Source organism: Rousettus aegyptiacus, unplaced genomic scaffold, assembly GCF_014176215.1.
Source record: "Rousettus aegyptiacus isolate mRouAeg1 unplaced genomic scaffold, mRouAeg1.p scaffold_m13_p_17, whole genome shotgun sequence".
NCBI classification, from domain to species: Eukaryota; Metazoa; Chordata; class Mammalia; order Chiroptera; family Pteropodidae; genus Rousettus; species Rousettus aegyptiacus.
The window spans coordinates 24561114-24575681 of NW_023416292.1; the positions used below are offsets into that span (position 1 = coordinate 24561114).

The 14568-nt window shown below is 67.1% G+C and overlaps 1 protein-coding gene across 7 annotated transcripts in view; it reads left to right on the forward strand.

Moving 5' to 3' along the window:
- IQGAP3 (IQ motif containing GTPase activating protein 3) overlaps positions 1-14568 on the forward strand; it is a 30206-nt gene that overhangs the window by 1633 nt on the left and 14005 nt on the right. For 2 of the 7 annotated variants that reach the window (XM_036234799.1, XM_036234800.1), the window contains exons 2-20: positions 692-779; positions 1893-1985; positions 4382-4538; positions 5046-5123; positions 6201-6277; positions 6833-6900; positions 6987-7100; positions 7249-7427; positions 7837-7915; positions 8101-8264; positions 8477-8564; positions 9106-9269; positions 10499-10656; positions 11769-11890; positions 11989-12152; positions 12347-12437; positions 13171-13338; positions 13435-13574; positions 13681-13851. In XM_036234799.1, the coding sequence (XP_036090692.1) occupies positions 692-779; positions 1893-1985; positions 4382-4538; positions 5046-5123; positions 6201-6277; positions 6833-6900; positions 6987-7100; positions 7249-7427; positions 7837-7915; positions 8101-8264; positions 8477-8564; positions 9106-9269; positions 10499-10656; positions 11769-11890; positions 11989-12152; positions 12347-12437; positions 13171-13338; positions 13435-13574; positions 13681-13851 (2363 nt within the window). The other 5 variants (XM_016166290.2, XM_036234801.1, XM_036234802.1 and 2 more) reach the window with 4 other exon arrangements.

Here is a 14568-nt window from a genome sequence, read left to right on the forward strand (position 1 = left end):
GCGCAGGCTGTAGGTTGTTTTCCTTCTCAGGTGTCCTAAAGGCGAGGACGCCCTGTGCTCCTTGATCATCTGCCCTACCTAGTCCTGAGCGGTGGCGGCTCCCCCCCGTCCCCCCCCCCCACGCATTCGTCAAGGTTTTTTGAATGTCCGGTCACAGAACCCTTTGTTCCCAGCCATGGCCACGCTTGTCACGTTAGGTGCTGTTCCAGCGATTGTCTCTCTTCTTGAGAGGAGGGGTCCCCTAGCCCAGCGCCTGCCACAGGGAGGCGTCGGATGAGGGAAAGGCTGTCGAGGAGGACGAGTCCTCGCTGCGCTGTCAGCCCAGCCTCTGGGAGAGGCCTTGAGGGGGGTGACGCGGGTCCAAGCCTCGTTGAACTCGGCCTCTCGATAGTGGAGCGAGGAGCCAAGTTCCCAGCCCAGGGGGTAGGACGTCCCCGCCGGGAGGCGCTGAGGCGGATTGGGCAAGGAGGGCCAGGAGGATGCCTGCAGGGGTCGGGCAGGAGGGCCTCTGAGCAGGACGGCGGTGGACAGGTGGACAGGCCACGCTCTTCAGCAGCAGGCGACAGCGCCACTGGGTGGGGGCAGGGGACGGGGACCTGGGTGTCCTGTGTAGAGGGAGGTGGACATGGGGGATGCCTCCAGCCCTCTGTCTGACGCCCCCTTCCTGGACCCTGTCCCCTCCACCCCTCAGATGAGCGCCTCACGGCCGAGGAGATGGATGAGCAGAGGCGGCAGAACGTGGCCTACCAGTACCTGTGCCGGCTGGAGGAGGCCAAGCGGTGAGCGGCGGGGCGCCCCCTCCCCGGCGCCCCTACCCTGCCCACGGCGCCTGCCCCCGGAGCGGGCACGGAGGGCAGGGCCCGTCCTGCGGGGAAGGGAGAGCTGAAATAGCAATCTTTATTTTTTGTTAAGACTCTATTTTTTTAGAGCTGTTTTAGGTTCACAGCAAAAGTGAGAGGAAGATAGAATTCCCATCCACCCTGCCCCACACACGCAGCGCCCCCTGCCACGCACGCAGCCCCCCTGCTGTGGCGCACGCAGCCCCCCCCCCCCGCCACCACGCACGCAGCCCCCCCACCTTCACGCAGGCAGCCCCCCCCCCCGCCGCCACGCACGCAGCCCCCCGCTGCCGCACACGCAGCCCCCCTGCCGCGGCGCACACAGCCCCCCGCTGTCACCTTCCCCCCGGAGGCGCGTTTGTTACAGCGGATGAACCTTCACTGACACGGATGTCATTGTCACCCCAAGTCCACGGCCCACATTAGGGCCCCGCCCTGGGGTAGCATGTTCCGTGGGTTTGCACAAATGTATAACGACACGTGTCCACCATCACAGTGTCGCACGGAGTCCCTTCACCGCCCTAAAAACCCCCTGTGCTCCTCCCGTTCCCCCCCCCCCGCCCCCAACGCCTGGCAGCCACCGATCACTTTACTGTCCCCGTAGTTCTGCCGTTTCCAGAATGTCCCGTACCTGGCATCACATCGCACGTGGCCTTGTCAGGTTGGCTGCCGCGTTGTCGTAATGTGCATTCGAGCTTCCTGCCTGCCGTCTCGGGGCTGACAGCTCATTTCTTATTGGTGCTGAATGATGACAGTGCTCCCCTGTCCCGACGCACCCCGGCCCAGCCCCCTACCCAGGGGCACCTCGGTGGCTTCGGGTTCCAGCAGCTCTGAGCAAAGCTTCCCTGACATCCGCGTGCAGGTTTTTTTGTGTGGACTCAGGCTTTCGGCTCTTCGGGGTTAATATCAGGGAGCACGACTGCGGGGTCGTAGGGTGACAGTACGTTTAGTGTCGCAAGAAGCCACTAAACTGTCTTCCGAAGTGGCTGCCCCGGCCTGTGTTCGCAGGAGCAGCGAGCATGAGTGACAGCTCCTGCTGCTCCACCCCCTCAGGATCCGCATGAGTGACAGCTCCTGCTGCTCCACCCCCTCGCCAGGATCCGTGCTGTCTAGTGCTGTCTGGGCTCCAGATGTGGGCCGTTCTAGGTCTGTCTGGTGTCTCCTTGTTGTTTTAATTTGCATTTCCCTGTTGACGTAAGATGTGGAGCATCCTTTCATGTGCCACTGCCGTCTGCACGTCTTCTTTGGTGGAGAAGGTCTGCTGAGGTCTCTGGTCCATTTTTTGACCGGGTTGTTTGTTTTCTTATTGTCGAGTTTTGACAGTTGCTTGTTATCTTGAATGACACTGTTATCAGAGGCGTCTTTTGCAAATACTTTCTTTCAGTCTGTGGCTGTTCTCATTCTCTTGACATTGCCTGTCGTAGAGAAGAACTTTTTAATTTTAGGGAAGTTCAGCTTATCAATGGTTTCTTTCAAGAATTATGCCTTTGTTGTGTCTAAAAGGCCATTGCCATACCCAAGGTCACCTAGTTTTCTCCCGCATCATCTTCTCCTATGCTGGCTTCTCGGAGTTTAACAGTTTTGCATTTTACATTTCAGCTGATGCTCCGCTTTGAGCTGATTTCTGTGAAGGGTGTGAGGTCTGAGTCTAGGCTCATTTTTCGTAAGTGGACGCCCGGTTTGAGGACACTGTCCTTGCTCCGTCGTGTGTCCTCTGCTCCTCTCTCGGGGGTCGGTTGACGGTTTATGTGAGTCCGTTTCTGGGCTTGCTGTTCCCTCCCCCGCTCTCTTTGCCGATTTACTCCCCCACGGGCCACACGCCGTCTGGTTCGCTGTGGCCGAGTCAGTTCTCCAACGCTGCTCTTCTTCTCCAGGATCGGGCGGGCCATGCCGGGTCTGCTGCTGCCCCCTGTAAACTTTACACTCAGTTCGTCAAAATCCACAAAATAACTTGCCAGGGCTTTGATTGGAATTGCATCGAATCTACAGTTCAAATAGGGAAGAACTAACATATTGACAATATTGAGTTTTTCTATCCATGAATATGGAATACCTCTTCATTTATTTAGTTCCCGATTTCGTTCGTCAGAGTTTTATAGTTTCCTCATGTCGATCTTGTATATATTTTGTTAGATTTATACCCACGAATGTGATTTTTGGGGGGCGCTCATGAATGTAAATGGTATTGTTTTTAATTTCAAATCCCACTTGGTATACAGGAAAGCAATTGACTTTTATCTGTTGGCCTCATATCCCGAAAACTGGCCGCAGTCACTTGGCAGGTCCAGCACGTTCTGGTCGCCTTCCTTCAGGTTTTCTGCATAGACGATCCCACCACATCTCCAAAGTGCGCGGGCGCTTGCCGACGTCACAAAGCCCCCCCAGTCATCCCTCGGTCCTTGGAAGATCAACCTCCAGGCCTTTTTCGAACTTTCCTGCTTGTGTAAAATAATCCGCTTTTACAGTTGGCTCACTGAAAGACAGACCTGAAAACGTTCGCAGGTCACGCCGGTGGGCGGGTCCCTCGGGTGGTCTTCACTCTAGAAGAGCCGCCCCCTTGCCGTTCTCACGTCGCCGACCTGCCGAGGAAGCGGGGCGCACGCCCCGTAGCACGCCCCACGTCCTGCCTTCGTCTCTGCTTGCTCTCTCGTGTCCCTCGACTTGTCCCTCCTGACCCCGTATTCCCTGTAAGTGGATGTCGGCTCCAACGGCAGGATAAACGCTTCATTCTTTCCTCTTTGTCAATAGTACGTTCTGAGTGCAGCTCGCGGGGTCAGGCGGTGAGGCGCCTGGCGGGGAGGCGGGAGGTGGCCGGCGGGCGGCTCTCGCGCAGACCCTGAGTGAGGGCTGCGAGGGGCGCAGATGGCGCCCCCAGAGCCCCGTCCAGCGGCGACGCCGACACTTTACACCTACGTGCAGAGTGCTTTCGCGGCCGTCGCTCGCTGAGCCTTGGCTGCTGCCGGCCCGCGCAGCTTCGGGCGGCGGCGTGTTCACTTTGCAGGTTGTGCAGCTGAGGCTCGGGTGAGGGGAGGTGGTGTCTCCCGATGCTAAGGGCTGCGGCCGTCCTGGCCCTTTGCGTTGCTCCCCTCCCGCCAGCCCTGGGGGTCCCCACCTCCCTCCCCATCAAAGCCGGGTTCCAGGCCGTGTGGGTCACTCACGGGCAGAGCTGACCCTTCTGTACCTGGGTTCTCAGAGAACGTGCCGGATGGGAGAGTGTGCGGACCCGGTTGGTCCGGCAGTCGGGTGCCCGGCAGGCTGCGTGGGCGGTTATGTCGTGTGCCACACGGGAGCCCGTTTAAGCCCCGCGGAGGCGGGCGGGTTCAGGGTCGGTCAGGGGAGCTTTTCCGGGGCGGGGGGCTGAGTCCAGGGGTCGGGCAGCTTGGGAGGGGGTGGGAGCAGCCAGGCAGTGGGCAGAGAGGGGCGTGGGGAGCAGGGCAGGGGCGGGAGGCCGGGCAGTTGGGCAGGGGAGGTCCTGGGCAGGGGAGGTCCTGGGCAGGGGCGCGTGCGAAGGCCCCCTCCACCCCCCGCTCTCGTGCCCTCAGCTGGATGGAGGCCTGCCTGAAGGAGGAGCTGCCTGCCCCGGTGGAGCTGGAGGACGGCCTCCGGAACGGGGTGCTGCTGGCCAAGCTGGGCCACTGCTTCGCGCCCTCCGTGGTCCCCCTGAAGAAGATCTATGACGTGCAGCAGCTGCAGTATCAGGTGGGGTCCGAGGGCTCCGCCTGCCTTGGCCTCCCGCCCACCCTGCCCCCGCCCGAAGCCCCGGGTGTGGAGGACACGCCACTCACTGTCCGAACCTGGACGCTCCGAGGACGAAGGGCGTCCCCGTGGTCATCGTGCTGGGTGGCGGCTCCCGGCCAGGCGCTGCACGTTGTCCGTAGCAGCAAGGGACATTGGCCGGGCGGGCTCTGGGATCCCCCAAGCCCCCAGTAGGAGAGCTCGCAAGCAGACTCCACCCCCAGGCTGTGCTCCCCGTGCCCCAGCCCCCCGACCGGCCCCCACGTCCTGCCCCAGGCCCGCCGTGCCGGGTTCCGAGCCCCGTCTGTGTCCTGCCGGACACCCACCTGGTGGTGTCCGTCGGTCTGCGTCTGTCCCGGCCACGGGGCAGGCGCCTCCGGCTCCCCTAGCTCCTCGAGCCTGCAGGCCGCGGTCTGGGCTCTGCGCGGAGGGTGCCCCGAGAACTGGAGGCGGGCTCTCTCCCCCTTGCAGGCGACCGGCTTGCACTTCCGCCACACGGACAACATCAACCTCTGGCTGTCCGCCATCGCCCACGTCGGTCTGCCTCCGGTAACCCCGGGCCCGGGCCAGGGTTCGGCTCGACCCCGCACCAGCCCCCCAACCCTCGCCGCGCTCACCCCGTCCCGGGGACCCTTTGCCCTCATCGCTGTGTCTTCTGACTCGGTCCGCGGGTTCAGGTTCCTTGGGGCTGTGTTATCGTCCCCCCGCTTCCCTGGGGGTAAAAGCGGGTGGAGGCTTTTGCCGTGAGGCCCTGAGTGACACCGGAGACGGGGCGCACCCCAACCGGGCTTCCCCCCTGAGGACTGCACAGTGTGAAGCGAGGGCACGCCGCACCCCCGGGGCCCGACTTGGAAGTCCCGGCCCCAGACCCCAGCTGGACACCTGCCGTGTGTCCTCTCGTCCTCCGAATCTCAGCTGGCTTCTCGTCTGTCCGGTGGGGACGGCAGCCCTGCCCTGTCTACTATCGGGCTGGCCGGAGGGTCACACGATCGTGTGACTTCCCTTTGTCACTTGTAGAGAGCTGTGCACATAGGCACGACGGGCTCTTTGTGCTTTTTTTCCTCTGCGGAGGGAATTACGAGACAAGGGAGCAGAAGTCGAGAAAGTCGTGTGGGTGGGAGGGGGCTGTGGAGGCCGTGAGTCCTCGCGGGAGGGGGCGTGAAGTTTCTAGATTTGGTCCTTTCTCGTGAATGTGAAGGAAGAGGCACTGTGGTGAGACCCCCATCACGGGCCGGCCTCGCCTGGGGCGGCTCAGCGCCTCTGAGAGGGGCCCCGCCGGTCGGAGGCCTCTGGCGCAGAGACAAGGGTGACCTGGCCTGACCCCAGCATGCCACCTCCTGGCAGGAGTCTGAGGCGAGGGGCCCGGGCTGGCCGTGGCTTTAGGGTGCCAGGGCCTGTCCCTCCTGGGGGATGCGGCCTGTGTCCTGTGCCCTCGACAGCCTGTCGCGTTTGGTCTATCTGGGCTACGTGGTCTCGGCTTAGTCCTTCATGGTCGCTGGGCTGGCCGTAGGTGGTTGGAGGGCCTGACCTAGAAGCCCCAGGAGCGCACACCCCAGACGGCAGAGGAGGAGCCCCCGGCGCCCACATGCGGTGCCAGCGAGTCGGTGACGGCCGTGTTCTCTGCAGACCTTCTTCCCGGAGACCACGGACCTCTACGACAAGAAGAACATGCCCCGGGTGGTATACTGCCTGCACGCGCTCAGGTGAGGGAGCCCCGGCGCGCGCGCCCAGCGGTCTCGGCGCGGGGGGCGGGGCGCGTCGGCAGCGGGACTCCGGGCCGCGGGCTGGGTTCGCGGCTGTGTGCGTTTGCGGGCGTCTGCGTGGCCTGTGGGCGAAGGGGAACAGGCAGGGAAGGGTCTTCAGCCTGTGACTGGGGCGAACGGGACCCGCCGAGAGCGTCGCGTGCACGTCACGTAGTGGGAACGGTGAGGGCTGCTTGCTTCTGCTCGCAGCCGGGTCAGACGGTCCCCGTGTCCGCCCGCCGCCCCCTCCCGACCTCACCCCGTGTCCTGTCTGGCCCTGCGCCTCGGCGCAGCCCCTCCCAGCCCCGCATCCCTCGGGTGAGCGGCACTGCGGTGCCCGCCCCGGCGCCCGGAGCTCCCGCGGCCCCCGCTCCGCCGCCGGCAGCTGCAGCCGGGCCCGGCTTCCGGTGGCCGCTCCCTGCGGGCTGCGGCGCCCCGCGGCAGTGCGGAGCGGCCGGCGTCCCTGGGCACCCCTAGTGTCTGCTGCAGGCCCCAGTGCCTCCCCTTCCCTCCCAGCCTCTTCCTCTTCCGGCTGGGATTGGCTCCTCAGATACACGACCTGTACGGGAAAGTGAAGTTCACAGGTAAGCCCAGCCCCTGCCCCGGCCACCGCAGCCTGCCCAGCCTGGAGGCTGTGGGCCGACATTGGCCACCTGCGGTGTCATTGCAGCCGAGGAAGTCAGCCACATGGCCTCCGAGCTGGGCAGATACGGCCTCCAGCTGCCCGCCTTCAGCAAAATCGGGGGCATCCTGGCCAGCGAGCTGTCGGGGGACGAGGCAGCAGGTAGGGGCAGACTGCACCCTGGGGCCCTCAGGTGGAGTCCCAAGCCCCTCACCCACTGGCAGGGCGTCAGGCCCCCCGGCCGGCCGGGGCCCTGTGGCGTCTGGGGCCGGTGGGCGCCCCGCTGACCTCGCCCCCCGCCCCCTCCCAGTCCACGCCGCCGTGCTGGCCATCAACGAGGCAGTGGAGCGCGGGGTGGCCGCGGACACGCTGGCCGCCCTGCAGAACCCCAGCGCTCTGCTGGGGGACGTCCGCGGGCCGCTCGCGGCCACCTACCAGGAGCTGCTGGCCCAGGCCAAGAGGGAGAAGGCCACCAACGCCGGGAGCCGCGTAAGGAGGAGGCTCAGGGTGCACGGGCTGGGGGGCCGGGGCCCAGGCCATCTTGGCGAGACTGAGGCGCTGTGCTCGCCGCCTCTGGGCTCCGGTGTCGCTCACGGGAACCAGCTGTCAGTTATGAGAAATGATGACTTAGAACACCGAGCATCGGAGGACAGGGCAGGAGAAGAGGTCCTGAGGCCGGGCCTTCAGTGGTGGCCTGACAGACGCCAGCACGCAGGGGCGGGTGGGACCGGGCTGGCCTGACAGCTGTCGGCACCGGGGCTTGGGCCCCATGGTGTCCCAGATCCCTTCCGACCAGACTGCCCTTCGCCTTGGGACAGCCCCCAGGAAAAGAGACAGATGGGGGGGGGCGGGGAGAGGGAGACGGGCCCCAGGGCCCCTCACGCTGTGGCACTTGCAGGAGGACGGGGAAAGCCGGGACATCTATGACCGCCACCTGACTCAGGCTGAAATCCAGGGCCACGTCAGCCACGCCAACAGTAAGGGGGACAGGCCGGGTGGGCGCTGCTTGGAGGCCCAGGCGGAGGGGTCAGGGTGCCCTCGGGGTCTGGGCCAGGTCAGGCTGAAGGACTTGGGCCCGACCAGTCGCCCCGGAAGCAGGGACAGGGTGGGGTGTCCGGGCCGGGGCTTTCCCACACTGCCCGGGGTGTCCTGTCTTTTTCAGTCCTTGGGGCTCTAGAAGCTGTGGACAGTGCCCTGGAGGGTCAGAGCCCTGAGGCCTTGCTTGAGGCCCTCCAGGACCCCGCCCTGGCCCTGCGGGGCGTGAGGAGGGGCTTCGCGGACTGGTACCTGCAGCAGCTGAGCTCAGACCGAGAGCAGAAAGCTCAGGTGGGCTGGGCGCGCCCCCGCCCCCTGCAGCACGGGGTGGGGGGCCCTTACTCAAAGTCACAGACACTTCGGTCAGGGACCGGGCCGGGTGGGCCAGGCCAGCCTCCCTCAGGGCGAGGCAGGTGGGGTCGCCCCCCCCACCACCCTGGGCGGCTGTGGAAGTGAGCGCACAGCCCCGAGGCCTCCTGTGCTGTGTCTCCTCCCGCTTCCAGGAGCTGGGCCCCGAGGAGCTTCTGGAGAAGGAGGAGGTCCAAGCCGGTGTGGCCACCGCCAACGCTAGGGGTGATCGGGAGCTGGCCAGTAAGTCGTCTCCGGGCGAGGCCCGGCCTGGGCTTCGCTGGCTCCTGCGGGGTGGGGCCTCTGACCCTTGCCTGCCGCTGCAGCGCGGGGGCAACCGCGGCCCAGTTCCCGGCTGGCGGGGCCTTCTCCGTCCCTCACGCGGTGCGCCCTGCCCCAGCTGCCTGGGGGACACTGCGCACGAGCTCGCTGCGGCCTCAGGCCAGGGACAGCACCACTGGGTCCTGGGCAGCCAGTTCCCTTCCAGGCGCTTCCCGCCCGCCAGTCCCGTCGCCTCCTGGGGTCACAGTCTCCCGGGTGAGGGGCATGCTGGGGTCCCACTCGGCTCCCCTCAGAGACACTCACGAGTGTAACTCCCTTGCGAGTGTGAGTTGGTGGTGGCCCCCACCAAGGGCGTCCGTCTGGAGAGCAAGGGTGGAGAGGGACCGAGGGCGAGGGATGCAGGCAGCCTGCGGGCGCCAGGCCTGTCACCGGGCTGGCCTGGCCCCCGCAGAGGGGCCGTGGCCTGCGGGTCGGCCCGTGCAGCCTCCCCTCCCCCCTGCAGTGCTGCGGGCCGTGCGGAGGATCAACCAGGCCATCCGGGCGGGAGTGGCCGCTGACACCGTGAAGGAGCTGAGGTGCCCGGAAGCCCAGCTGCCCCCCGTGCACCCCTGCGCCTCGGCCGTGTACCAGCAGGAGCTGGCGGTGCTCCAGCGGCAGCAGCAGGGGGTGAGGCCCTCGCCTCCCGAGCGGCTGAGGGTCGGCAGCCAGCCCGGCGCAGCCTCGGGGCACTCTTACGGGCTCTAGAGACCGGGGACAGAGGGACAGACGAGGGCGACCCGCCTTGCCCCCGACCGTACTGTAACAGCCGGTGTCCTTGGGCAAAAACTGCTTTACACTCACTCACTCCTTAAAGGAGCCCGTAAGGCCGGTGTTGTCGCATGAGATGCAGAGGTGTGGGCCTCGCCGGCGCAGGCGCGACTGGGCGGTGAGCGTGAGCGCGGGGGGCGCGCTTTTATCAGCTCTGCCGCCCCCCTTCACCCCGGTCTGGTCCACGTAGCTCCAACGACGAGGCAATAGGGCCCTCCCTCGGGGACGTCCTGCCTGTTAGAGGAGTTAGAATGCACCCAGGGTCCAGGCAGATGTGATGGGATACGACTTCAGACCAGGGAAGTGGGGAGCAGAGCCAGGGCGAATCTGGGAAGGCTTCCTGGAAGAGGAGACCCACGGGACGGGAGCAGTAAACGCAGGCGACTGTAGGACGGGCATCAGGCGAGGACCGAGAGGTGAAGCACAGCGATGGAGGTTGTGGACCTCCAGGCCAGACCCCGAGTTCCAGTCCACTCCTCTGCTTCCGAGCCGAGCGACCCTGAGCAAGTTAGGCACCCTCTGTGCCCCGGACGATGGCGTATTTACGCGCCGAGTCGTTGTGGGGGTTCGTGGAGCCGACACGCCTGCTTGGGGGCGAGGCCGGCCTGCAGGTTTCAGCTGGTGTTTTTATCCGCCGTGCCCCGCGCGGAGGCAGGAACGGCATTCACGACAGGGGAGGGCGAGCAGAGGCCTGGGAAGGAGACGGGGCCGGGGCCGGGGTGCACGCAGCGTGGGGCGCCCTCCTTACCTCCTGCCGGGGAAGGAGACGGGGCCGGGGCCGGGGTGCACGCAGGGTGGGGCGCCCTCCTTACCTCCTGCCGTGAGTGCCGGAGGGACCGGGAGAGGCTGGGAGGGCTCGCTGGCCCCTCTGGTCGGACATCGCCTGACCTCGGGCTCACCTGCGAGGTGGGGCCGTCGGTGGCACCTGCCTCATCGGCTCGAGGATGAGTGTGAAATGCCGACGCCCTGAGCACGTCTAAGGGTTCCCAAGCGTTGGGCGTGACTGTTCGGGGCGGAGACGGGACAGGGGAGTCGGGGGGCGGGGGGACGGGAGGCCCCAGGCCCTTCACCAGCCCTGCCCCTCGCAGGAGCTTGGCCACGAGGAGCTCTTCGTGGCCGTGGAGATGCTGTCGGCCGTCGTCCTGATTAACCAGGCCCTGGAGGCCGGGGATGCGCACGGCGTCTGGAGCGGCCTGGCGAACCCCGCGACGGGCCTGGCTGGGGTGGAAGGCGACCACGCTCAGCGGTGAGTGGGGTGAGCCGCGTCGGGAGCCGGGCAGGAGGGGGCGGCCGGGACGCCAGGCCTGCCCGCGGCCCCACCTGCTGCAGGAGGCCCTGCCCCCGGCGCCCTCTGGTCTGCTGGCGTCCCCGGGGAGACGGTGGGGTCACAGTCACGGCTCCTTCCCTCTGATTGCTCACTCTTGTCCTGGATCACAAAGATTCGGTCCCCGCTCACGTGCTGGGGAGCAAGCGAGGAGACGAAGTTCCCCCCAAAGCTGTGGGCTGGGGGGTCAGGCGGGCGCGTCACCTCGGACAGCGGGAGGAGAGGCACTGTGGCCACGAGCACAGCCCCGGGGACCGCAGCGGGGACTGGGGGGGCGGCCTGTGCGTCCGCACCGCGTGCTTGCGGGTGGCCTCCTGGTCAGGGGACTTTCCGAGGGACCTGCAGGGCCTCCGCGATGGCCCCCAAGCCCTCGGGGGGCCGCGCTCCCAGCTCACCGTGTCCCCGGAGGCGTGCGGGCTGTGCTCCCACTGCGAGGGAGGAAGGGGGGCAGCTGACCTTCGCGCGGTGTGACCTCCACGGGGCATGACCTTCCCGGGGGCGGGCCTGCGGGTCAGAGGGGCGAGGCCGGGGGTCTCGGGCGTCTCTGGAGTGATGGGTAGAGGCAGCGAGGTGGGGACAGGGGTCGGACGGGTCTCCAGAGAGCCCTGCTGCGGACTCCTCTCTGCCGGGTGAGGGTGCGGGAGGGACGGGGCCACGTGTGAGCTCAGAGCTGGGGCCCGAGGCTGGGGGATGTCTGGGGGAGCAGGAGGCCGCACACGCCGCGGGTCTGGGGGCTCACTGGGCGTTCGCACGGAGATGCAGGCAGCGGGGTTTGTGGGGGGCCTGGAGGTGTGCGTCGGGGTGCCGTTGGAACCCGGTGCTTCCAGCTGCACAATGCGGACATGATGGGGGCGGGGGGCCTGGCCGGGCCTGGGGGACTCCAGTGTTCGCAGATGGGGGAGGAGCCAGCGGGGAGGCCGGGAAGGAAGAGCGGGAGGGGCGGGGTGGGCCAGGGCCGGGCGCCGAGCGAGGAGAGCTCAGAGACGCCTCCCGGCTCCTGCCGACGGTGCCCACGCCGCCCGCCCCGCCGCCAGGTACTTCGATGCCCTGCTGGAGCTGCGACAGGCCCGCGGACCAGCCGGGGCCTTCCTGAGCTGGAACGACCTGCAGGCCACCGTGAGCCAGGTCAACGCCCGGGCCCAGGAGGAGACTGACCGTGAGTGGGGCCTGGGGGGCGGGGGGCGGCCCACTGCGGGCGGCCCCGTCGCGAGGCCGTGGGCCTGGGCCCTCTGCCCACCCGGCTGTCTTTCCCAGAGGTGCTTGCAGTCAGCCTCATCAACGAGGCTCTGAGCCAGGGCAGCCCCGAGAAGACCCTGTCCGCCCTGCTCCTTCCCGCGGCCGGCCTGGACGGTGTCCGCCTCCCCGTCGCCTCCCGGTACCACCTCCTCCTCGCCGCAGCCAAAAGGCAGAAGGCCCAGGTGAGGCCCAGGTGAGGTGTCGGCTGGCTGGGTCGGTCCCTGGAGCAGGACAGACGCCTGCACCCTGGGAGAGCCCCAGCCTGGTGGACACCGTCCCCGTGGCTGCAGTGTGGGCCTGCGGCTGGGTGTTCGTGGTGGCTGGGCCCAGGGACCAGGGAGACCCACCCGGCTCTTCTCCCGTCTTCCACCTCCAGGGCACAGGGGACCCCGGGGCTGTGCTGTGGCTGGACGAGATCCGCCAGCAAGTGGCCCGCGCCAACCAGGACACGGACGCTGCTCAGAGAAGTAAGGGCTGAGCGGGCGGCCAGGGCACAGTGCAGCCAGGCGAGCGGGCGCCCGCCAGCCTCCTCTCTCCCCTGCGCCCTCTGCGGGGAGGAGGGCTGGGCAGGTGGCTGTGGGGACCGTGGGCAGGGGTCCTCGGGGGCCGAGGGCACTCCCCCACAGAGCAGGCACAGGGAGTCGGGGGGTGGGGGGGGGGACACAGAACATCCCGTTTGCTGCCGGCGGCTTGTCTTGCTTCCAACAACCCGCTCTGGCTAGAGAACGCTCAGGCCCGAGGGTGGGGGAGGGGCCGGTTTTGCGGGAAGGCGGGCAGGAGCAGTGCAGAGGCAGAAACGTGTTAGTTCCTGACGTCTGGGGACCCGTGTCCATCTGCCTGTCTGTGAGGCGACGGGGAGGGGGGCTGCCGCATCCACCCCCATGTCCTGGGCTTCATTCTCCTCCTGAGACGCTGCCCTGGGTTCTGTGCCCAGACCCTGCCTTTGGGCTTCTCAGGGCTGACTGCCCTTTCCCAAGCCCACCCCATGCTGCCTCCTCCAGGAAGCCTTCCTTGACTGCGCCTTCTCCCCCAGGCACAGCCATGGGCTGCTGCTTTTCCCGTGTGCGCTTCCCTCCTGGGGTTTCCCTGTCCCCTCCATCAGACAGGGTGTCTTTGTGTCCTCTGAATCCCGCCCCAGCGGACAGGATGGCCTGGGGGGGACTTGGAGGGGTTGACCGCTCACTCCGGTGCCCCTGCCAGTGGCTCTTGGCGTGGCCGCCATCAATCAGGCCATCAAGGAGGGCAAGGCTGCCCAGACGGAGCGGGTGCTGAGGAACCCCGCCGTGGCCCTCCGAGGGGTGGTGCCCACCTGTGCTGCCGGCTACCAGCGAGTTCTGGAAGGGGCCGTGGCTGAGAAGCGGCGCCCAGGTAACCGCCCGGGTAACGCCCCGCTGACCCACGTCTCTGCCCGCCCGGCCGCCTCTGGCCCCGCCGAGCCTCCTCCGCTCACTGGCGCCTGTGCAGGGGACACAGCTTTCTGGGTTCGACATGACATGGAAGACGGCACTGCCTACTACCTCCACCTGCAGACCTTCCAGGGGACCTGGGAGAGGCCTCCGGGGGGCCGCCTCAACACCTCCCACCTGACCCGCCAGGAGATCCAGGTGGGCGGGGCCCCGGCTGGGGGCGGGGCCCGGGGCGGGGCTGGGGCTCCCTGCGGGAGAGGCTCCCACCCACCGGGGCACCGGGTGCTCTCTGCCGCCTCCACAGTCAGCTGTCACCACGGTCACCGCTGCCCACGACCGCCAGCAGCTGTGGGCGGCCAGCGAGGGCCTCGTCGTGCGGCTCCAGGCCCGCCTCCGCGGCGTCCTGGCTCGGCGGAGGTTCGCCCAGCGCTCCCGCTTGCTGAGGACCTGGCTCCCAGCCGTCGTCAGGATCCAGGTGGCAGGCTCTGGCCTTCCCTGGCTTCGGGGGCCTCCCTCCCCACTTCCTCTGTGCCGGGCAGGGTTGGGGTGATCTGTTGGCCTCCAAACATGGTGCTTAAGAGCGCGGGTTCCGGGCCCAGGCTGCCTGGGTTTGCATCCTGCTCTGTCACGTGGGATGAGTTGCTTACCCTCCCCCAGTTTTCTCATCGGGGACACGGGAATCAGATTGTGGGGCTCACCAGGTAAGGCCGCGGGGGGAGTGGGGGACGTGGCGAGGTCACAGCTGACGTCCGCGCCCCTCGGTGGCGCCCGGCAGGCGGGCGAGAGCACGGGTCAGTGTCAGGAGCCGCTAGCGCCCCGAGGCGCGAGAGCTGCCCGGCCGCTCCCCACGGGGGCGGAGGGGTAACGCTGAGGACGGCACCAGGAGGCCTTCCTACTGGAACGGGGGCTTGGGGAGTTGGGGGGTTAACCGAGAAGAGGGCGCCCCTGAGGGGAAGGGCAGCTGCCCTTCTAGCCAGCCCTTTCCTGTTTTGTTCTTGCCCCCTGTGGGTGGCCCAGGGTGGCCTCTGAGACTGTCCCCAAGGAGCCGGGACATGAGGCCAACTGGAAGGTTAGGAGCCAGGAATGGTGGGAGGCAGACGAGCAGGGACCTCCAGGTAGATGTGACCGAGGGCCTCGTGCTGGTGTTGGCAGCGTGAAGGTGGTTTATTTAATGAGCATCCTCAGTGCCCGG